This window comes from Aspergillus brasiliensis, assembly GCF_001889945.1.
Source record: "Aspergillus brasiliensis CBS 101740 unplaced genomic scaffold ASPBRscaffold_40, whole genome shotgun sequence".
Lineage (NCBI taxonomy): Eukaryota > Fungi > Ascomycota > Eurotiomycetes > Eurotiales > Aspergillaceae > Aspergillus > Aspergillus brasiliensis.
This window is the reverse complement of record NW_027137481.1, coordinates 4,580-27,483: the sequence shown is the minus strand read 5'-3', so window position 1 is coordinate 27,483 and position 22,904 is coordinate 4,580. Positions and strand designations below refer to the sequence as shown.

The window sequence follows — 22,904 nt, the reverse complement described above, 5'->3', positions numbered from 1 at the left end:
GCTTGAAGGCGCTTCTTCAAGTGTTCAACATCCTATCCTCGGCAGTTGAAGCGCGTCTACCATTCTTGGCACAAGGTGGTTGGTGTAGGTTAGTTGGGGGAAGGGTGTCATTGTCTTGGTTGACATGGTTAGACGGCGTTGAGTCGGCCCGTGGCGATTGGAAATCGTATTGAGGCTCGTACTGCCTCCAAATTCGGTGTCCATTGCTGATCGTCGGAAGGTGATTTGCCGCCCAGGCAAAGGGAGAGATTGCCCCGGTGAGTTCGAGTACATTGTAGCAGTGCAATCCGTTGCGTAGTCCACTTCCGACATTGGAAGAGAAAATGCTCGACGGTTTCTTTTGCTTGTCCGCATACACACTGGTCTGTCTGCGCGACGTTGATCCGGTAGAGATACCCATTTAATCTTGCCATGCCGGTCCGGAGTTGAGCCAGCACGGTCGCTTCTTTCCACGGTAATCCATCATAAGCTGTCGGGTGTGCTTCCCTGGAAGTGCTGCATCCACTCGTTTGACGTGTCTCCCTACGTCCTCTGGCAAGGCTTTCGTAGTGGCTGCTTGGGATCGTGCGAGATTCAGGGTTGTTGACTTCATTCTGGAGACCTGTGCTTGTGGAATAGCGTCCTCGTGGGTCGTGGCCCTAGCCTGCTCTTTAGCCAGGCCCAGTAGTTTGTTGTCTTCGCTTGCAGGGACCCAAAGAATCTTGATGTGATTTCCTTTCCTCCGTAGTCTGTTTATCAGCTTGTACGTCTGGCAGACGAACTCCTGGTCTGACTGTTGTCGAGGGTTCTGTATCGTGAGGGCCGCCGCTTTGTTGCTCGTGAGCAACCTGAACCTGAAGCCTTTCAGTCCCACCAGCCTGATCAACGTATGAGCTATAGCCGCTAGCTCTGCGAAGAATGTATTCTGCTCTGATCTTGCGCCCAATGTCATCGAGAAGGTCTTCAATTTCAGTTTTCGATATTGAGGTGGCTGCTTCTCGATCGCCACCCCAAATCCTACAAGCCCGTTCCGTGCCGAGCTGCTGATCGCGATCTGTATTGACCCACCCGGTACAGACTGTGGGTCCGGCATGGCTTCGCCATCGGTCTGCATACGTGTCTCCCATGGTGTTAATGTAAACGGGTTAATAGTCTCCAGTGTTTCCATCTCAATGTTCTTCAGCGCGTCTGCTACTTTATACAGCGGCGAACGGTGAAATCTTCTGAATTTCCTGATCCGGGCTGTATTTCTGCGGAGAGGATTGGTGTCTGGGAGCGTATGGAGGTCTGTCCACATTTTGACGGCCCGCCTCCAAAATGGTGCTGCGCCGTGGCAATGTGAGCCTCTGCTTCCGCGACGCTGGTTGCAACAGTAAGGAATATCCCGACAATTGCTTGCGCTCCTACTCTTTGAACTCCGTTGATCGGCCACGTGGCCTTATTTTTGAATGCGTACATACAGACATTAGAGGCGTAGTCCACTGTCGATGTGAATAGCTGCCGCGCTGTTGATGGGGACAGACCTCGAAGTCGTCGAAGCTCCATCACTGCCTCAAGGCCCTTGGACGCTGCCCTTGCGATGTGTTCCTTATATTTAAGACTTGTGTCCATCAGGACGCCCAGAATCTTGACATGGTCTTTGGGTTCAACAGTTTGCCCCTTGATGGTGAAGGGCTCCCGGTCTAATTTGTAAGCCTTGGGGGTGAAGTGTATGATGGCTGTCTTCTGCTTCAGAAGTTGCCCCACTTCGTCTTTCCCAGTCAAGCGCTTCTTTTATGATAAATATCGATAATCTGTAATTATATTGTTTTGTCTTTAACACATAGCAATACCGTAGCTTGTATAATGCTCGCATCGAGGACATCCGGATCGGTAAAGACATCACTCAAAGCTTCTTGCGGCTAGTTAACACTGGGAGCCAGCTAGAACCCAGGGAATCCCCGATGCTATCCGGAATCAAGGATAATACGTTCTTTACTGTCTGATAGCACAAACTCCACTACTGCTTCTCAATATATGTCCAACCTCGTACTGTATTGTTGGATAACGAATGTTCTTAGAAAGAGTCAAGTGGAACGGACTTTTGACTTATTATACTATGCAATTTACTTAACACGTGCACATACCACCAATTGTCTTCCAGATTCTTCTCGATAATGGTGTTCCAATTTTCCTGAAGTGCCTCACACTCACTACTGTCATAACCATCAAGATAGCCCCACTTTTCCGCTTCTACCATCTTCCGGTTGTTCCTGTCTACTCAATATTAGCCAACTCTCTAATACTCGCGTAATCCCATTGAAAATACCGCATTTTACTTGTTCTGGATCAATTCTCTCAACAATAGCGCCTGGCGGAACATTATGAAGGCACAGATATGTGCCACCGATGTGCTGGTTCGCCCTATCAGGTATCTCCAATCCAAGGCATTCTACTAAATCCTTCAGCCTGAAGAAGCAAGCATCGTCTAAGCGATCTGTATCGATAACGTAGAGGGCCCAATCACTGCGAGAGAGGTACGTCGCCGTACCACGCCAGGGCTGTTTTAGCCCCCAGTTCTCCGCATGCTCGCGGTCAGAGAAGAGGCTGATGAATGGCACAGGATCCCTACAACTCCATGTGAATTGTTTCACGATATCTCTTTTGAAGATGGCATCAGCTTGGTCCTCATAGGTCTTCCTTCGATCCGCAGCCATAAAGCCCTCGCTCCGCGTGTAGCTTGTTCGGCTACCGGGATAATCAATCCGATACAAGCGTGAGGGCAAGTATTTGTTTGATAGACAGTACTCCATAATTCGAAAGTGATGAGGAAACTAAATAAACGACTGTCGCTTGAACGCATTTGAGACGACGAAAAGCATGGGATGATGGCTACGTCACCTCACCTCAAATCGCCACCATCATCGAACCAGGAAGCATCATGCCAAATAATAACTGTGCTGCTGACGGATTCCCTGGAAGCATAGACAGGCCCCATACACTGGTCCCCGTGCAGGACGTAATTTAGATGTAGTTCTAGATCAAACTATATCGAGTTCGCGATAGGGGATATTGTGGCATTACGCATCAACCTTTGTCAATCAGTGACCGTGAGAAGCTTGGTCCTTGACAGCTTGTTCAGCATAACCCTGCTCACGGTATTACTGGTGCCTTAAGGTCGTAATCTGCCAGTCATGCTTCGAACACGGTCCACGATCTCATATTCCGAAACATTTGGATTGTCATCACTAGCGGAGAACCCTGCGGGTAATGCAACTAAGACCAAGTCCCGATGGTTAAACGAGAAGGGATAACATGAAATCGCAATACAAGACAGACTGTGAAGTACGTAACAAATGCATGCAACATTGAACGAACACTTGCGTCTTGAGGTTTCTCTAAACATTCAAAGCCCAATCATCATCCTCCGCTGCAAGCATACCGATGTACCATAACGCAAGAAGCACAGATAACTGTCCTGCACCTCCCGTCGTCCACCCGATCGCTGTGGAGACAGCCAAGCTGCCGTTTCTGTCTAGCCGCTTGACAGCAACAAGCTCCTTGTCTGTTAGGATGAACCCATACTTGGCGGTATGCTGATCCATGTAGAAATTAACCTGAGCCAAAGCTTGCTTATATTCTCGCTTCTGGATCGGGTCTGAAGAGCTTTTCCAGGAAGACTGCCATTTCCAAGATACTTTCAGATCACCTGGTGCTCGATTAGAGCTCGAGACTTCGTTTGCGATTACGACATATGCAGTATCAGGTCGAAACTGATCGATAAGAGCAGCTGAGCTTCCTACATCAAACGTAACTGGTGAAAGCCGGCGTGCCGGGAGCTCTGGTTCGAGTTGATCAAATCCAGCACGTAGCGCACGTCTAACACGAGGCTGAACCAACTCTGAGAACCGGGAATGGAAGTGGGGTTCGTCGTTTATCGAGGCAGGAGGAGATTCGATTGGATCGCGGCGGATTCGCTTTGAATTTAACATGGTACCATAGCGTTGAGTGATGGTAGAGTAATTGAAATCTGTCCAATCAACAACGCTCCTGATATCATCTGCACCATAACGGGGATTTGTGGTGTTGCGAGACGGTGCAGTGCGACCGACTCGTATTGCTGGAAGGGCAATGGAAAGGTACTCCAGTAGAGTTTGGTTCATTTTGCTGGTTGAGAGCTCCACTGGGGCGATTCAAGAACGGCGCGGCGATTCCACGGTTGAGGTACTGAAGTGCGGGGTTCGATATCGGTTATCGGATATTAGTAGATCCGGACGTCCAAGCCAGTCGCAGTCGATCAGCATCAGGTGACCGGTGTAATCACATGACCTGATAAATAATCTCCTGTCGTGCGAAACTCCATGAGTATATCGTCCCCTGAAACAGTCATCCCTGTCCAAGGTACAAGTACAATCACCATGCGCTTGGCAAACAATCGCCCGTTGAGTCCTGAGCCTTCAAAGATACACATAGAAAGGGAAATTGCAGTCTCCCCATCTTCCTCAATTTTTGAGATAAAAATGGACGGTGAAACGTACGCTATGAAGCTTGTAAGTCGACGAGCTTTTCCCACTTTACCGTCGCTGATAGCTCAGTATCACGATAATGGGGACCCTGGATGGACGGACAAGGGCCGAGACTTGAATCGATATCGCTGTGAGCTAAAAGCTTACAAGAATCTACTTGAATATGGCGTGTGTGACAGGGCCTTTGTTCCATATTTCTATGGTCATATCGATCGGCTCGACCCGGCTGCATTTCAGCCATTTTTGCGGGATTTCGTTCGTGATAAATTGCACCCTAGAGCAATTATCCTTGAGTATCTTCCAGCCGCTGAAAGCCTGAACTGTGTTAATTATTCGGAGACCCTCTATAACACGGCCATCGAAGGTATGAAGCAGATACATAATGCTCATGTTCACCACAGGGATATCTACCCCAAGAATATTCTTCTAGTACCGGGAGGAAGTAAAAAGAGACTGGTGTGGGTTGACTTCGATGTTGCAACGACATTCAACGACGTTGGACCTGAGGAAGAAAAGTACAGTCGATATGAAGATGAACTTGTCGCCAGCTTCGGCGAAGCCTTGGTTTGTCCCTCTGAATTTTGCTTGAGACTGCAGGATCTGACATTACTGTTTTCTAGCGGGAGGACCAAAGACAAGGTCTTCCTCCCAATACAAAATTCTATTGATTGTGACTTCCGGCGCTTGGGTGTTTCATCTCGGTATTACGAATTTGCTTTGCTGGTAGTATGATAAGATTTACAGCTTTTGTTCTAATACTTTCCTCTCACAAAGTCTTCTTCGAACGGCTCGGCATTGGTCGCCATTTTCAGCCATCGGGAATTCTTACTAGACCAGCAACGCGCAACCCAGCTATCTAATACAGCATCCTAGACATCTTAGACAATGCTTCATCTGTCCAATATTTCCTGGTTTACTCGAAGCAGTGGTAAAGTCCAAATTTGCGGAAACGGCTGCGGCCTGTTACATATTTACTGTATTGTGAGCTACAAAGAGTCCGCGAAAAGGACGGGGTTAAGCATGTATGGAATCAGAGTTGTTCCTTTGTATCTAGTTCAGGCCCTATCAAATGATCACAAAGCGTATACTCGTCTCTATTTCAGACAATGAAGTGGTGACCTCTTGACTAGTTGCAGCATCATTCTTATTCTTGGTGTATAAGGTGGTATAGTCTTGTTGGCGAATGTGTGGTATTGCGACGTGGGCTGTTTCGCGGAGAATGGCAGAGTACTGTTCGGAATGATTAGGTGGCAGCTTTGAGCAATTATCGGTATTGGAGATCTGTAAGAATTGTATTACCTTGAAGTATGCAAGTACGTAACAAAATATGAGTATAACACTTCATTCTACCTAAATACTATGCGCGACAAACGCTTACTAATCAATAAGGATTCCCCAATCGTCATCCTCTTTCACCGCCTTCGCTTTACGCTGGCTAAGCCACTTGCCGGTATCGCTGACAAATCTGTAGGCAACCCCGATTTTGACGCCTTCTTTCACGAAAAACTCAGCGCCAATCTTAGCATTGTGGAGCTGGCCGAGGTCAAGGCAGTTGTCGAGCACTATATCTCGTGCTCTCCAAATGTTCTCCTTGAAGTTCTCGGTGCTGACTTTCGCCAGGTGCCAATTGGTGTATTCTTCCACTGCTTCTTCAATTGGACCGGGGATGTCTATGTCAGCTTGGCCAGAAGCGGTCGTCTCCGTACGATCATGGACAGTATCTTGCGACTGAAACGAATGGGTTGGGGCAACATTGATGTTGATTGGGGGGTACATCGATCCAATAGTGGGGCCAGAGGGTTTCTGTCGTTTATCTATTCGGTGTTGCTCTTCCGCGTATAGTTGGTCCCGAATCGTATCCGGAACGTCATCATGAGATTCCAATATACCACCTTGCTCAACGTACTTGACCAAGGCCTTCATATGATGGGTTCTCAATCTATAGTGCTTTTTCCCTACCGGATCCAGCCAACAGTACTGTCCATCATGGTGACAAGGTGGCCCAGGGCAGCGCATCTTCTTATATACGTCACGCCAGATTGGCGGTTGTCCCGACAAGTCCTCGGCGATCACTTGGTGGTGAAGGTCACGAAGCATTCCGTTGGTTGTAGACGAGTTCCCTCTCTTGTCTGTCCTTGTGCAAGATGGGGCGCTGTCCTCTATAAATTTGATAGAGATCGAAAGCCTGAGCTTCTTGCCTTGACGGCAAAGATTTTCCCATTGTAGAAGCTGCATCTCTATCGGGTCCAATCAATATCTCTGCCTTCAAAGTGCTTAGTAAGATGGCGCTGTGAACGCTCATTTACAGCAACAGTAACGATCGTATCATCTGACCATACTCGTTGGTTGCGAGATTTCTTTCGTTGAACAATACGTTCAGCTTTCTCTTTGATCCGTTGCCAGTATATACTTGGCCGGTGGACCAGATCTTGCTCTGTGTCTTTCGCTAAAAAGCGATTATTGAGGGTCACCTTCCACTCGATGAGGTACTTAATGTTACCAGAAGTTTCCTCGTCATGTCTCCCCGCCGGTTTGATTCGGTATCCTCAAGGAAACCCAGACGTTCTGATGCGGGTCGATGCGAGGGTGAAGATGGATCATCGTAGGTGTAGGTGGGAGAGGGGCAAAAAACAGAGGGCGTTCGCTCGCGGCCGAAATAACCAGGGGTGGGGACATATGATGGAGTTTTATCCCATCTGCTCACTTGAGTGGCAATGTTGTTATTCAAAGGGCAAGGGCTCATATCCTCCAGGCATAATATGCCACCAAGGATTCTAAGTTGACATCTAACGTTAGCTTTCAAACGTGGGACCACGTCCAACAAAGAGGATACTGGTTCCTAACAAGCCGAGTAGTATAATAAGCAGGGCCATAGTGTTACAGTATACTTGCTTGGTTAGTTCTGCGTTTCACGCAGCCCTGCCATGTGCAGTGAACGCCAGGGGAAGATAGGAACAGGAATGGTGTTGACGGTTTACACTGGCACAGTACTTTGCTTTGGAGGGTTCCGCCGCTAGTTACTATGGAAGCTTCTAGTATGCAAGCATGCGTATTGTACTATACAGCGAATCACTGTGACGCCATTTAACATACAGTATTGTTTAATACAAGATGAACATTCGAAATTTACGATTTTCCTGGAACTTCCTATTCAGTACTAGCCTATTCTTGGCAGACAGTACGAGAGAGAGAAACGATCTTAAGGGATGACGCTAGTTTTGCAAACAACAGTACATAGTCGCAAGAGAGCGGATCGATATAAATCTGCCCTAGTTAACACTAGAATCGTTTAACTTGACTATCATATCGTTTTCCGAAGCGGGAGCTTGTCTTCTGTATTCCGGAAGTCGCTCTCATGGCGGATAGGCGCTGTTTTGCTCAGGCGGATATCTGGGCGATTATTTGACACCAGAAATCGCCGAGCGGGACGAGTTTATTACTGGTTCCAGCATTATTCTGGGATCTGTCCGGACAAGATAGGAAAATCTGCCAGTAGATCATTGATGTGGCAATAAGCCAGGGGCTGGGGGCGCGGCATGGGCCGCCCCGCCAACCAGAGCCACCCAGGTGGAGTGATGGCTAATGGTACGTCATGTGATTTCCCAGCGCGGTTCGAAGACTTGCTTGCTTCGTCCTCCCAGTTCCATTATACCTATTACTGCATGTATCAGGATGTCTGCGAAGCTACCCCTTATCAGCCCATACAATCCGATCCCAGAAGGACTAGTCTCCGAACTGAAAGCTGCGCTTTATCGGTTTGGAGCTTTCCGGTTAGCAGCCCCTGAAACCACACAACGTCGTCACGACGCTGTTATCGAAAATGCAGGCTACGCTCACTTTCCAACAATAGTATTCATCACTGACCGCCTCTTTTAGGCTCGGGAGTTTTTTAGACTGCCAGTGGCAGCTAAGGCAGACATAACGGGATACTCTCCCTTTGCGTCGGAGCGTGTTCGCGGCCGGACCGAGATACCCAAAGAAAGTATCTATTTTTTCAGAAATGGTGCCGAGTCAAAGTATCCCAAGGGGCCATCTTACAACCTTTATCGCTCCGTCAAATGTCTTCATGAGGTAGTACTAGCCACTCCTGCAATCTTGCATTGTGCTGACTTACCCTTCTTCCCTTCAAGGAGTGGACGCCTATAAGGCTGCATTTGTTGAAGACTATGTCGCAAGCACTGGATGCGAACGTCCATCTAACGGGTACTACACTTCTCGATTCTGTTACCATCGGAGTCCACTACTACGATTCTCAAAGTCTTCCTGACCGCAGCGCTTATTTCAGCCCCCCTCATATGGATAGCGGAACATTGACAGTTCTATTCCGGTCTCATGATGAGACCGACGGTCTGGAAATTGCTGATCTCGAAACGACAAAGAAACAAGACAGTGAGGGGGTCGGGTCGGAGGCGTCTTTCATTCCGGTTCCTACGTTAGGGGACGGAATGCCCGAGGTCGTTGTCTTTGCAGGCACTAGACTCCAGCGTTTGCTTGGGCGTGACCGAGTCCGGGCTTGCGTGCACAGAGTGCGTGGTCCCGGTCCGGAAGGTCACGATAGCTCTGGCGTACGACGATTGAGTATCGCAATGTTTTGTGCTCCCTCTGTGCCATCTATCGCACCGCTTTCCTCTGCCTCTTGACCAAGAGGGCAGGCCGAAAATATGTGGGCCCAGCTCTCTATTGTGTCCTTCATTTAGCTAGAGAAAGCTCCATGTTACTATCATGTATTATCACCACTGCATACACTACAAGAATACCAGAACAATAGTCTTCGAATCAGGGCCCCGGCAGCTCCAGCGTATTGTCTCTGCTCTTCGCTTCGCTTAACTTCCTCCGGCCAATGATGTCTAGAAATCGCAGCTGATTTTGGTAATCATTAAGGATGTGGCAACCATGGTCGCTGCTGTTGGTTCCGGGCTCCTCCTGTTGAGGCTCGAGCTCTCGACGGGCAGCAGCTGATTCTTCATACCAGCAAGGACGACAAGTCTCTATCTCTCGAGTGCCTGTTCTGACTGCAGAATGCAGGGCGAATCTTCTGATGTGTTAGCTGTGTCTCACAGTCACTGATGAAACACTAACAGATATCTCGGCGCTCTTATGGAACTACTTTCATGTTATTGTGGATGTAATATGCGAACAACGGTCATACTTACTGAACGATCCAGGTACGACCAATTTGCGGGTTCTTCCGGATCGCCTGTAACACACAGGAAGTTTGCAGTACCGGCTCCAGCTCTCCTGCCGGGAAACGTTCTAGCTTGCCATCCAGAATATGCACAGTAGTCATCTGCCCTTCCCCTTCTTTCACGTGTTCAAGTGGAATATGACCTTGGGCCGTAGGAACACGCATCTCCCAGCTATCGGTAACAATTATCAGCTCAATCAAGAATGGACCACTGATATCGGCGTTATGAAGTATTCGTTCTCTATTCACTGCCAGGCAGGAGATAGTTTCCTCTGTAGGGCAGTTTGACATGGCGCATTTGTTGTTGGCAGCGTATAGAGAAGAGAGAAATGGACATCGTGTCTCTACAGAATGGAGAGTAGGTCCTGCCTTTAATCTACAACAGCTCCGTATACATCGCCTGGCCTGGCCTTTACTGGCCCACCAGGTGAGAGACAGGGCCCTTCGATTGGTGCAACGAGCTCGATCGACTAGACCTGATTTGGACAGAATTTGTACGTTGTACAAAATTGGGCCGTTTTCGGATTAGTGCAAAACTTAAATTCCGAGTATAAGCAGGGATCGATTCTACGGCAATCTGCGAACCCCGCCCGAACCTTATGCGAACCTTCAAGCAAAGAACCAATGTCGTCGAAGGTAGAGACGAACACTGAATATCTCTATGCTGAGCTGGGACTGGGTGTTCGGGAAGGCGCGATGAAGGTAATTGGTCTTATCGCACAGACACCCAGTACTCAGACCGGGGAGAGGAAGCGGCTTCTCTGTTACGCGTTGGCTGAACTGCACATGAAGAACAAATCCATCAAACCCCTTGTGCAACGAGTAAAAGCTGTGCTAGGAGATGTCAAATCTCTCGAAAGTAAGATATACAATGCTCTCAGGATTGGTAGACGATGGCGTGCTATTGTCTCCTGGGTTTCCCGGGAACCAGACAAACCGCTTACTGGAATCCTCCTTGCTCTCGGAAAGGGATACATGTAAGTGTTGAACTGGAAACGCACGCTTGCCGCTAATTGACCAGTTAGCTGGGAACGTTGCACTGAGTGTGGATTCCAGACTGCTCTTGACAACCTTCCGAATAAGTCGGATATATTGCTTAAAGCACAGGAGATGAGTCCATCTGCTAACGCTTCCATAAGGGAAATAAAATGTAAGGTGCATAGCTCTGGGTGCGATACTATACTTACGTCTTTACAGCGTATCTTAACTTCGTAGACCACAGAAAATATATGACACAGATTTCCAACCGTTACGAGGGGTGGAATGAAGGGGTTTCGGGCCTCAATTCCATGTCCTTAGCCATAGTCCCCGTGGTTATTCCACATCTGAAGGCCGCCAGGTCCGCTGATTCTGTGCGTCTTACGATACTGCTGTCATTCCTCGCGGACCACGATATCCCGATTGATCTCTTATATCGTGGGTCGTCCCGTCGCAAGCGCTGGACTGAGGGCGGGGAGATTATCGAAACAGATCCAGCCGAATTGGGGCTTTCCGAGCATTTGATACGCGTGTGCGCCCACGACAGGCTGACGAACACTTTGTCCGAACTCCAGTCACTTTCAGCTATTGTCTGGACATCCAATTCAAATTTCCAACTGAGGGAGAGAGAAAGACGGGAGATACAGGAGAGGCTCCCTACCAGTCTCCGTTCCTTCTGGTGCCTTCAAGCTCTCATTTTTGCATGCCGTTTGGTTCCTTGGAAATATCTGGAGCATATGTAATCCCACGACAACCATTCAACCTCTAGTGACTAACATGTGCACAGGGAATCTGACAAAAGCCTACTTCTATCTCACATTCGATACGCCCTGGAAGGAGCTCGGCGTTGGTGTAAATTTGAGGCCATGAATCGTATGGTTAGGGTGGATATCGCTCTTAGCCTTATGGAATCTTCGCGTTTTTCTGTTTTGGAGTGGAAGCAATTCGCGGTCAACCAGGCAAAAGAACTGACCATTGGCCTAGACGATAGTGATCTGCGTTCACAACTTGCGCAGAGACGATGTCTTCTTCATCGACTCTCCGGCGAAACCGACCTTGCTTTCACTGCCCTGATGGACGGCTTCCCTCACCAGATCAATAGAAGGTCACATGCCATATACGGGCATACCATTCTCCAACGCGCTTTAAATCATATCCAGCTTGATCAACTTGACAAAGCAATGGCTTCGCTCGCAGAATGGCAGCCGGTTTCCCAGCCACACTCTGCAATGGAACAAGTGGTTCTTTTCCGTCAATACCTTCTGATGGGCAAGATTTTACGTTATCAAGGTCACTTCACGGCATCTTTACAGTATCTGCAAAAATCTCAGAATATCACAATTACCGCCAAGGGCCTTGTTTTCGTCGAAGATGCAAGTGATCTGGCATGTAACTTAGCCGATACGTATCTCGAGCTTGACGAGCCAGCTGTGGCCGAAAGCTGTCTTCGGGCTGCAATAAAACACCAAGTCCCGAAGCAAGCTGCATTAATGATTGTCCTGGCCGAATGTCTTTTCGCGCAGCAGAGGTTCACGGAGGTGGACGAAATACTACGCCGCATATCCGAGTGCCAGTTAAAACTCATGAAGATGGACAAGTTACGCCAGTCTATAATCCAAGCCAAGTTATCGCACATTCGAACCCAATTCGAAGAAGCCTTCCGCCATTGGACTGAAGCTATGAGTAACCTTGGGCGATTCACCTTGGCTAGCGGTCGCACAACGCGCATAATTCTGCTCTCTCAGTGTCACGTTTTACATCGCCAAGGACTCTTTGATATTGAAAATCGAACCCGGGATCAACTGGATGCTCTTGAAAGATGTTCTGGCATGAGTGGGGCTTCATACTGGATATCTGGTTTGCGTCATTGGCTGCACTTCCTTGAGTCATGCAGGCAGTTGTGACTAAGTGTGACCCTGTTTTGTGAGGCAAGAATGGCCAAGTATACAACCACGCCGCTATAAGGGAAAGCTATGCTGCTCCCTCTACCTTGTCCGTTATTGATATATTCTTGCAATTGGTTGCGGTGGATATCTTATATTTGTGATATACGTTCTTCAATAATAACGTGAGAGCAACTCCGACATTCCCCGTTGTCTTAGCCATGTTGTAGGTAGCAGCAGCTTGCAGTATTGTTTAAACTTGCCAGAAACCTAAGCTTGAACCAATATTAACGCCCAGAAGCACTCTTAAGCTTTCGATTGACTGCTTTCGATCGTTGTCGAGAAGACACGTATGACCTGCCGCTTGATATTCCTGACATGATTGTCCATTGGTTGTTATCCATTCCTTCTAGATACCTGCCATATCATCCGGCTTTTCTACCCTACAGGCTTATAACTCGAAATACTCCAGTCCAGGCACCTTTAAGCCAAGGCCAGCTTGTGTAAGTAGCGGCTTTTCCTTTGATATCACGGAGACTAGCATCCTTGGCTGATATTTCAATTCTAAATTCCTGGCAGAAGTACTCATCGTGGGTTGATATATGCTTCTTTCACATCTTCCACCAACTTCAAATACACAATAGCTCATTACCTGGACAGACACTTGGTTCAAGCCTGTACGAATCACATGAGCGAGGCTTTTTCTTGTGTTAAGTTTCGGAAAGCCTCAGTTCTGGATCGTGTGTCCGATTTCAGATGAGCAGCTGGATGTATTCTAGTTACGGGAGTAGACCCATTTCTCATCCAACCCTCCAGTCGCACAATCATGTTAGGCAAGTTTAATATTATCTAGGAAAGATGCTTATCTGAAGATGCGACTTTCAAGCAATCGATAATGAGGTGTCTGCTTCTGACCGTGCGCCTGAGGTGAATTTACGGCTCGCTAGGGTAAGTTCACCGCCTAGGATCTAGCTCACGCCTTGAGACTGGACACTGCCCGGGACGAATTCATCGCCTGATGGATGACATTTTTCCAAGGCGTTAAGGCTGAAGCTCATCGCTAAGTAACGTATCTTTCAAAGAAAGCGATGCAGTTTCCATAATTTGTACTGTACCGTACCAGCCTTTTTTTACGCCACACTATGGGTAAACCGACACCTGATATGATGGCAGAGCATATTAAAGATAGAACAGCCATAACATATGGCGTCGGCCTGTCACGAATGACAAACGATTCCTACTCTAAGGGAGCTCTATTGGTCAGCGCGCAGCAGGCGCGCACAAAAGCCCAAACCAAAGGATATACTCCAGCCACACAGGAGTTGAACAGAAGGCTCGGTTCCATACAGCGATGTCCACAAATGTGCTGAACCCTTGCTTTTATTCGTATTCCCACGTCTGACATTTTAGTCAAATACGTTCTGGCAACACCAGCTCCAGTTGGTTGGCCCACAATAAGGGTTCAATGACGAACTTCTAATCATCTAGCAGATGCGAACAGGCAGCGACTCAGCCTATCTCACAATTCCCCAAATTACCATTCGTCATCAAGGTTGGCTCAGATTCAATAGGCTGCTCGCATTATTGCCAAGAATGGGCCACCTCTATCCTCTGTTGCAGCAAGTAGCAGCGAGAAAGTGTTTCGGTTTTCTTTAAGCAGTGAGTTGCGGAAGGTCAAGCCTAAACGTGGCTGACTTCGCATTACTTTTGGTCTGCTTTGATAGGAGCGCGAGTGACTTGGTACGGAGCGAAAGGATCACATGGGCAATGAATGTTCTTACTGGATCCCCCCATTTTTTCCAGTCCGAAGGCTATCTCACTCCTGACAATGGGTCCAATATTAAGAAATAACACTGCCAAAGTACATGCGGTGACCGACCCAGACGATGCAGATACACACGATAGCCTTCTGTCTCTATGGTGGACCGTTGAGAACGGCTGGTGGCGCCGATCCAGGCAAGTGCAAGACAAAAGATGTCAAGGATTAAACCCTTACATATGTCTACAGCTATGCAGGGTGCCTCTTGTACAATGTCGGCTCTTTTATGCTTCCTGCATTGTACAACACTCTATTCAAGGTCTGAATTGCGAACATTGACTCTACCCTGGTCGGTACAACACATGTCTATATCTACATCGGCACTGTTGCTAAAGAGCTTAATGAAGGTCTTCCTCGTGCGGTCCGGGTGACTATCACCGATCAGATTACGCGGTAATACGAGTCTCGGATAGCAAGTATTACCTATGTTCAGATTAGTGCATTCTCAGCTCTCAGCTCTGCTATAGAAGTTGCCGTATCCAACGCCACAAGGGCTCTGGATAAGCCCGACGTTCCCCTCGTGATTAGCTCGGCCAAGATTGTCGTGAACATCATCTTGATCTCCTGGTCATATCCAAGTTTCACGTGGGTGGCTGGTCTCCTAATATTAACATGCAGGCTGTGATTCGTCGAAGGTGCTATGACGGGATATATTTCACACGAAGCAAAGCCCAAGGAGCAAACCACAGTATGACGATTCGCTCGATAGACGTGGCCTATCGCCATAGGCTACGGGGAAACTTGGATGTCTGCGTCCTTAGAAAGGAGAGCCTACCGTTAAGGCAAAGCCAAGTATAGCAAATCATTAGCATCGGCTGGAGGACTTCTCAGCCCAGACAGCAGGTGGTGGAAATTCGAGCAAGCAGGATCGCGCCCCACAGCCTCCCACAACGGCGCTGGGTCGGCGCACAACTGTCAAGTAACAACTGCCTAAGGCATATTTAGGCGGCGATTATATGCGGAAGCGCAATCCGCAACAACTTGCCACCCTTGTAACGCTCGAAGCTGAAGACGCCAAATCCAAGGAATTCCAAAGGTACCATGTTAAAGGTCGTAGGGGGACTCCATCAACCCCGTGCCCGGACATGCAGACAGAAACCCAGTTCCATCCAACGGCAGACCGTCCCAGAGAGAACGGTCATCGCTATCGACCAGGCAAAAGCATGAACTTATACTGGAGCATTCCTTCTCCGATGACACTCTCGGGTAGGGCTGCTCATTGATCCTCTTCCGCCTGATCAAAATCTGTTGTTCGCTGTAGCGGCCATCGTGCGAAAAGTCACCGAAAGCGAGTATCTGCAGGGCAGGAAGACCCGTAGGTCCAAAAGCCCACTGAACAAGCAGGACGAAATATTGGGCCTCCGACCGTTTCCGAGCGGGCTTGAGGTGGAGGCCTGCGACTATTGGCCCATGCCTGGACCTGAACCATAGCCCCCCTTCCCGCATTTCTCCGCAGCTCTGAGACGACCTCTCTGCGGAGATGCCGATGAATCCTCTCCTCTCCGCTCAGTCGGAGGTGGAGTGATTTTATTGACGAGCGTTCTGGGATGCCTAGGAGAAGGCTTCGCTACGGTGGGTTAGCTCATACCTCCGTGGGGATGGGTGCTCATGATACGCTTACCGCGCCGGCCGGACGAAGACAGAAGCCAAGAGCGACGGGGGAACTATGCCGTAGAATTTGCGGGATATTCGGGGATGCCATATTCACATCGCGAAGATCTTCTAAAATCCTTTCAGCGTCGATTGGCATCAGCCGTCGCTCGTGAAACACCAGACCGTGGAGCGTTGCTCGGTGATGTTTGATGGCATCGCCAAGACCCGGCAGGAACCGAGGAAAGTTGACCACCTTCAGGTACAGACGCCGCAAGTCGCGAAACGAGAGTAGAAATTCCACGATCGCACTGGACGCCAGTCGGTCTTCTGAGTCGCGCAAGTAGTCGCTGCAGAACTCGAAGTGCTGGAGGGACAACGGATCCTTGGCTCGCGCCAACAGCTGCAGGAAGCGCTGCTCGCTGGGACAGTCGCGGATCGTTAGCGCCTTGAGCGCGGGAACGGTGACGGTTGGCCGCCCGGCAGCAGACTGTCGGGGAACGGGACGCGCGAGAATGCCAAGGATGTAAGTTATGGGAACCATTCCCGTTCACCTGGCGTGCAGTCGTCCTGCGATGGCGGTGGCCAGATGAGCTTTAAGATATCTTCATGGGAGGTGGGTACGTTCGGATCCAACAGAAGTCCAATGGATACCGCCTTCAGTCGCCGATGATTTTGTCGCAGACACTCGCACAAGGTGCGCATTTGCAATGGATGCTGGATGCCTTCCCATTCCAGTTTAGTCAGTGCCGTCAAATTCGACAAGCCCTCTAGACGACGGCCGGCATGAGGACAGGTGCTGTCTGTGATCAAGGAAAGCGAATGGATCTGGTGCTGGTGGCGGACCAGATATCCATCGGTGTCCAGAATCCCCGCGGGAAGGCAGGTTCCTACGCACCACATACGACAGGTCAGTTGCAAGGCCAGCACCTCAAACCCTCGATACATACTGAAAGGAGAGGATGGAGACGGTCTCCAGTCGCGCAAAGACCTGTTCTATCTGTTAAGACAAATCATTGAGAAAGGCTTGATGGGCTGTCGACTCGTGCGGGCTTCCGAGTGTGGGTCTGTTGTGGGACAAGGCCGGTAGGAAAAAGTGACTGCTGTATACACACCGGTAGAACCTAGCGATGTTAATAGGAGCGCTGAACCTGATCTGCCGTACATGCCGGAGGATCTCGCCGGCGCGGGAGCCGGGGTGGTCCCGGAAAAAGGGATGGACATCGAGAATGTTCAAGGCCCATTCATTCCTCGCACGGAAGGTGGTGGTTCGATGAAGCCGCGGGAACAGGGCGGCATATAATCTGGTGGAAACCAAACTCAAGGATCGAACGCTGTGCTGTGGCAACTGGAATGCAGTTAGCGGTTGGCCAAACCCAGATAGTGTATCTACAGTACCACATCAGCAATAGCATCAATAATCTCGAACGGTAATTGACACAGCATATTCAAGGTAGATCGATAGGGCTGCACAGCTCTATCAAATGGCAGCTACTGCATAGGAGTCCGCGGTCTATATTTGTACAGATTTTTGTATGACGTTTCAAACGTTCTTTAGAGCCTCAAAATCCTAACCGGTCTGCGATAACTACCTAATTTTACTGTTTACCTAGGCTTTTGACCTGAGTAATGAATGTCAGGTTCCGTCACTTGGTCGCCTATTGTTCCCTGGTTTACCCTGCACACAAGACGATACTCCAGCTCTAGCGCTGGGTGCAAATGGCGGAGAAATTCATCTATCCGGCAAATCACTCCGGGGAATAAAAACACTGCTCAAAGATGCGTAAAGCTGGTTAATGAGCCCTGGTCCGGCTTTCAATTGAGGATTACCGTAAACGCCGACCACAGTCATATACGCTATCTGGCCCAGTCCTCCACAGAACAGGTGGAACACGGACATCGTACGGGCCGATTCGACCTGTACTACTGCTTTTTGGGAATAAAGCCTAGATATTCACTGAAGTGGAATACACCCGGCTGGCGACCGAGCAGGCCTGGCATGCCAGGCATCCCTCAATTCCCGGTCAACCTCCGCATCTTTCAAGTGGATATGATGAAGTCGAGGCCAGTAATTAAGGGCCTTACCAAGAGCCATGGACACATAGCCAGCTACTTCGAGCGCGCCTCCATCAATACACCGACTTGGAACTATCTGGTGGCAATTTGACCAACACAATTCTGGAAGAAATTGACATGCGGAGCTATGTGGTCGATGTCGTAGGTTCAGTCGAATGAAGAGCCATATACCGTACAATGCGATATCCATGAATTCCTATATAGAGGTTAGCGTACTTTTTGACTTTCCCGTTGGGGAAAATCAGTTGAATGTTTAGGCGGGTAATGTAGAAGAGCTAGTGAAGAAGTCATTAGCTAGTCATAGCTGGACTTGGCTCTTTCGCTTATTTGCCCGGCTCCTAATCCAGGGCAAACTCAAATGTGCTTGAAGCTGTTGCTTCTGTTGCACGAGGGGTGTCAGAGAATGCGGTTATACTGTATTGCTATTCCCACACTCTACGCTCCAGGGTAATTAGTTCTCTAAGATGCAATGAGCGCAGTCAAGGTTTGTGGGCACCGTATGGAAACTATATGCTATGTGCACCCCTATGTCTCAGCCATGCTGATAAGCGGCGGTGTCTCTAGCTGCATTAGGATGTTCTCTGTATAGTCAGGGCCACCTAGTACAGGATATGTTCTGGGTAGATATTACTCTATTATGGTAGGCGGACACGATTACTATTGTGACATTAGCTGATGCCAAGGGAGAGGGGGGTCAGCCTGGCCGTAGCGTATCTCGCCAGGAAGATCGACATCCTGCATAAGCATTCTCCAACCCACACCTATTCCATCCACGTCCACCAAATGCAGGACCAACTTTGTATCGAGCCACTCAGGAGACGAAGTAATGTCTACCTTATTGATCCATTGCGCAATGACCGTAGTGATTGTGAAAGTAATTTCACCCTTTCCTTGTGCGATTTCCAGGCCTCTCAACACACCCCAGAAACGAGAGCCTGAATAACGTCTGTTGGTTACTTTGACTGGCCTTGTTGGCGCCGACATGTGCAAAGGTGATCATTTAAGAAACGGATGTGTTGTTATAGGCATGAACACTGTATGACACCACGGCATAGTCAAACGAGTGTCACATGGACGCAATAAGTCTGCTGTATGCACTCAGGAGCCATCTCATTTATAATCGGCAACTATAGCCCAGCAGTGTGGTGACTCATGACAGATGCGTCTGTTCCTTTTTCCTCCACAGATCCTCCCCAATTGTTGAGAGCTATCGGCTTCCTCTATTAAGATGCCCTTGCTTTGTGCTATTAGGTTCCGTATTATCCTCCCGGGGTTAGGGTCTGCTTTCCAATACCCTGCATCAATTTTTACATCGGACGGCGACATTATAGGTCTCGATGCCGTGGGTCGTAGATACATGGATGCCTTGGCCAGAATCTGAGGTGTGATTTGAGTGGTTGCTCGTGGAAATTAACCCAAGCGGACTATTGATAATGGTAATGCAAGGAATGTGGATATCTTTGACCTCATTTAGATTACAAACCACTGCGGCAGTGACCATTTACATGGCTGTGATCCTGCATGTGGCTCTCTCGCGTGATCATGGCACATTGATTCGTCGATCCAGTACTGGCCTCGCTACTGTTCCCCATCTCCGATAGCCGGCCCCACTGTGATGGAGTTTTGGAGGGAGAGTACTGTTTCATGAGCGGCTGAACTATGCTGAAAGCCTTCTATGCATTCCGGTATGTTCTTAATCTGAAGGTATGATGGTGAGGCAGGCAGTGGAGATGACAGCCAGAAGAGGTAGCAGCGCAGAAGGTCAAAGCTAAGATGAAGGCGACGACTACAGGTACTACGTAGACAGAGCCAGGACGTCAACATACAAAAGGGGGAAAAACAACAGAATAAAAAATGTGGAATAATAAAAACGGAAAACTGTAGAGAGATATATAGGGTGAAAGTCCACCGTCAGCTCCCTTCTAGATTTACCGTGCCTCCCACCTGATTGCATCAGCGTCATTGTGGCCATTAGGCTGAATCCCGTCATTGCTCTGGTGGTGTATTTAGTTGCATGAAGCCAAAATATCCTCTGCCGGTGCAGACATACACATTGGAGACACACTCTTCTTTCTGCATCCAGACGATCGTCCGACGTATAGCCCTGCGGCTGCGGTGCACCCTACCTCCACTCCTACGCTCAGCAAGAACTCTCGGCACCGTGAGGTACGAAAGCATGTGCTCAATAACTCACGGCATCTCTGGACGACCTGTCCTCCCGTGAGTGGCCTCCGAACCTTACCAATATATGCGGCTTCTGACCTATTTTACTCTTACAGCTTAAGCTCCCATTCCAACGGGCCTTTTGTGGCAGACATGAGCGAGGATCGTCGCCTGCCTCCGCTCCCATGTGTGGAGCCCTTGCCCCGCGGACCCTTAGACCCGTTCAGTGCCAACGCCTATGCCTCCAGCGCTTCAAGATCTCAGTATACCTGCCCGGATAGATCGACACGGCCGGGAGTGGAAGGGCGCGTTGTGGCCATTAAAGCGTCGGCACGCTCGGCGGAGTCTTCCTTGCAATCCGACCAATCCCAGAAGGTGTTCATGTGGCCGCAAGAACTTTCCTGCCCTCAATTTCTGAACCTCATCGCCCCCACGAACATCAACCGCAAGCCGCCGTTGCAGCAGCAGTGCGGGCGGAAGCGCAAGGCAAGCATGGCCCCAGCGGGTTTGGAAAAGCAAAGGGAAAGGCACAGAATTGCAGAGGGCACCCGACGGAAGAACCTCAGCCAGATGCACCGTGAGCTGGACCGCCGCATTCATGATTTCTTCCTGGAGCAGGCCGGTTGGAGCCCTTCCAAGGGCCTACCAGAATCCAAAGAACAGATCATTCAAGCTGCCATCTTCCTCATCGACTACATGGCCTTGATAATTAAATCCTTACTTCGCCAAGAGAACAAGATGCCACGCCAGCTGTTGGAGTACCTGGCGCCCCAGATCAGCTCCATGCAGCAGCAGCAGCTGGTGTGCAGCCTTCGGGAGCAGAGCCAGTCTTCCCAGCAGCAGTTCAGGAGACTTAAGGGAGAAAACCAGACGTTGGTGGAGCGTGAAAAGGCGCTCGAGCTCCAGCTAAATTTTATGGGCACATGTGACGACCACCCGAGAGCGAACCTTTGACTTCTTCGTCGCTGGACCAATACATGGTCATCGTCGCCCGGTTTCGCAGACGGGCCACACTCAGTGCCTGTATAATAGCGTCAATCCCTTATTCCCTCGCCCTGAATTAGTGAGTGTGCTACTTTACAATCCCGGAATGGTTCTTGTCATTTTCTACTGTGTTTTGCGGTACAGCAATGGCGTCAGCTACAAACATCAGGTTCGGGAACGCAAACCTCTCTGCAGTGTTGTCTATGGACCGCCTGATCGAGTTAGGACGGATCTGATCTTATGCTTCTTCTATCGCACAGTGGAAAGGTGTGATTTTTATCAACGAAAAGGAAACGAAAGAAGGAAATATGAAGCAATGACGAGCAATGGCTTACTTTGGAGTCTTTACAATAATCTTGCTTCTGTTTTCGTACGGACAGGACCATACTGTCTGGACTTTTTGGCCAGGGTCGAGAAAATTGTGGGCGACATTGGCAGGGTTTCCCTTTCGGGATATTGTCACTTATATGTACAAAATCGCGTTCGGTCTCTATATTTTCTAAGACCTACCTATCTTCCAGAGTACAACGTATGGGGACGGTTGTAACTGTCAGTTGAAAGTGAAATGACTAAGGAATATTCAGCAAAGAAGTACACACAGATTGGTATTAGCTGGCAATTCAAGTATGAGCTAGTAGCTATGGTATAGTGTATAGTCGTTTGCTAGTAGTTCTACCCGATCATTGACTTTGCAGTTGATTAATTAATCCCTTATAATCGAAATTAACAGTGAGTTCTGCCCCTCACCTACTTATTACAAAGCTAATGCCGCTAGCTTCAATATTCACGATCTGGAAGGCGTCAAATCACTCTTTGAACCAGAAATTTTTTATGCAACCAGGATCACTGATTAGTTGGGTTCGTTACCTGTCTAGGAATTCTTAATTGCCGAATTTGGTCTTGACGTAAAGCATATCATCTGGAATGATAGTGGGCAAAGATTCGACCAGAGCCTTTCTGCCCGATCTCGGAGTTTCTGGGCGAGTTCCAGGTTTTGATTGATACGATTGATGCTGCATCAAGTGACGACCACAAGTGGCCCCATAAACCACAAACGGATCAGAAATTCGAGAGTTGAGGTTCAGAATTTGTCGAACCCTAGTTTCACTGAAACCGGTCCATGCCGCAAGAGGGTAGCTTGATTTGAACCACAGTCAATGAGCCTCCCTCTACTGCATGGCGGCTTGAAAGTATGCTGGAGAAGCAGAGCTATCTAGTTTTGTTTCACTGTAGGTTGTCCCCTCCTAGAGAACGTTCGAGCATGGAACTACCATATCACCATATCGCTGTATAAGGGAAAACTCTCCAATCTTACTGTCCCCAGCATGAACGCCAAGACGAGCATAATTAGCATGTGGATTTCACTTGGGGGATGTACAGCTGTTTTCCTTCCCTTTCCATTCCCTTTCTTTTCTTTTCTTTCCTTCTTAAAAAGAAAAAAGAAAAATTCCGTGTTGGGACGATTTACCGACTGGCTAGCCCATTCGAGGTACCGACTTTCCCTGAAATTGTATGTTACCGTCACTTCGCATTAGTGCAAACTTTCATCAGATGTCGCTTACTGTGGATCTGGTGAGGAATGCGAGAGTTTGGTGTGAATCTAGTTGAGGTATCAGGTCTATCTATGAATGCAACTAGGGGAATGTCTGTATAAACAATTACAAATATCAATCGAACCAGATTTCTAACTTTCTTATACTTTACTAGGGGTTTTTCCAGCATGTCTTGATCCTGGGTACGAT

The 22,904-nt window shown here is 48.8% G+C and overlaps 9 protein-coding genes across 9 annotated transcripts; 4 read left to right on the top strand and 5 right to left on the bottom strand.

Moving 5' to 3' along the window:
* Window positions 1–2,035: 2,035 nt before the first annotated feature.
* On the bottom strand, window positions 2,036–2,771 carry ASPBRDRAFT_60395 (uncharacterized protein; the record flags this gene model as incomplete). The annotated part of the gene is made up of 3 exons (XM_067628222.1): window positions 2,036–2,075; window positions 2,106–2,235; window positions 2,288–2,771. The coding sequence occupies 3 exons, from the start codon at window positions 2,769–2,771 to the stop codon at window positions 2,036–2,038; spliced, it is 654 nt and encodes a 217-aa protein (XP_067472852.1).
* Window positions 2,772–3,356: 585 nt separating this feature from the next.
* ASPBRDRAFT_139739 (uncharacterized protein) lies at window positions 3,357–4,121 on the bottom strand (the record flags this gene model as incomplete). The annotated part of the gene is made up of 1 exon (XM_067619122.1): window positions 3,357–4,121. One exon carries the CDS (start codon window positions 4,119–4,121, stop codon window positions 3,357–3,359), a length of 765 nt encoding a protein of 254 aa, XP_067472851.1.
* A 216-nt stretch (window positions 4,122–4,337) lies between these two features.
* Window positions 4,338–5,185, top strand: ASPBRDRAFT_49644 (uncharacterized protein). The gene is made up of 3 exons (XM_067626391.1): window positions 4,338–4,508; window positions 4,554–5,048; window positions 5,105–5,185. The coding sequence occupies exons 1-3, from the start codon at window positions 4,377–4,379 to the stop codon at window positions 5,150–5,152; spliced, it is 675 nt and encodes a 224-aa protein (XP_067472850.1). The 5' UTR covers window positions 4,338–4,376; the 3' UTR covers window positions 5,153–5,185.
* Window positions 5,186–5,834: 649 nt separating this feature from the next.
* On the bottom strand, window positions 5,835–6,858 carry ASPBRDRAFT_531819 (uncharacterized protein). Its single transcript, XM_067627019.1, has one exon. It carries the CDS (start codon window positions 6,717–6,719, stop codon window positions 5,862–5,864), a length of 858 nt encoding a protein of 285 aa, XP_067472849.1. The 5' UTR covers window positions 6,720–6,858; the 3' UTR covers window positions 5,835–5,861.
* A 1,298-nt stretch (window positions 6,859–8,156) lies between these two features.
* ASPBRDRAFT_201688 (uncharacterized protein) lies at window positions 8,157–9,124 on the top strand (the record flags this gene model as incomplete). The annotated part of the gene is made up of 3 exons (XM_067621577.1): window positions 8,157–8,294; window positions 8,361–8,555; window positions 8,615–9,124. The coding sequence occupies 3 exons, from the start codon at window positions 8,157–8,159 to the stop codon at window positions 9,122–9,124; spliced, it is 843 nt and encodes a 280-aa protein (XP_067472848.1).
* Window positions 9,125–9,260: 136 nt separating this feature from the next.
* ASPBRDRAFT_139742 (uncharacterized protein) lies at window positions 9,261–9,960 on the bottom strand (the record flags this gene model as incomplete). Its single annotated transcript, XM_067619123.1, has 2 exons — window positions 9,261–9,516; window positions 9,638–9,960. 2 exons carry the CDS (start codon window positions 9,958–9,960, stop codon window positions 9,261–9,263), a joined length of 579 nt encoding a protein of 192 aa, XP_067472847.1.
* A 333-nt stretch (window positions 9,961–10,293) lies between these two features.
* ASPBRDRAFT_201687 (uncharacterized protein) lies at window positions 10,294–12,551 on the top strand (the record flags this gene model as incomplete). The annotated part of the gene is made up of 4 exons (XM_067621576.1): window positions 10,294–10,646; window positions 10,695–10,819; window positions 10,867–11,386; window positions 11,435–12,551. 4 exons carry the CDS (start codon window positions 10,294–10,296, stop codon window positions 12,549–12,551), a joined length of 2,115 nt encoding a protein of 704 aa, XP_067472846.1.
* Window positions 12,552–14,916: 2,365 nt separating this feature from the next.
* Window positions 14,917–17,385, bottom strand: ASPBRDRAFT_79703 (uncharacterized protein; the record flags this gene model as incomplete). Its single annotated transcript, XM_067629480.1, has 7 exons — window positions 14,917–15,729; window positions 15,776–15,916; window positions 15,971–16,361; window positions 16,481–16,742; window positions 16,786–16,829; window positions 16,950–17,287; window positions 17,338–17,385. 7 exons carry the CDS (start codon window positions 17,383–17,385, stop codon window positions 15,394–15,396), a joined length of 1,560 nt encoding a protein of 519 aa, XP_067472845.1. The 3' UTR covers window positions 14,917–15,393.
* A 2,797-nt stretch (window positions 17,386–20,182) lies between these two features.
* Window positions 20,183–21,310, top strand: ASPBRDRAFT_671882 (uncharacterized protein). The gene is made up of 2 exons (XM_067628851.1): window positions 20,183–20,235; window positions 20,295–21,310. Exons 1-2 carry the CDS (start codon window positions 20,192–20,194, stop codon window positions 21,130–21,132), a joined length of 882 nt encoding a protein of 293 aa, XP_067472844.1. The 5' UTR covers window positions 20,183–20,191; the 3' UTR covers window positions 21,133–21,310.
* The last annotated feature ends 1,594 nt before the right edge of the window (window positions 21,311–22,904 follow it).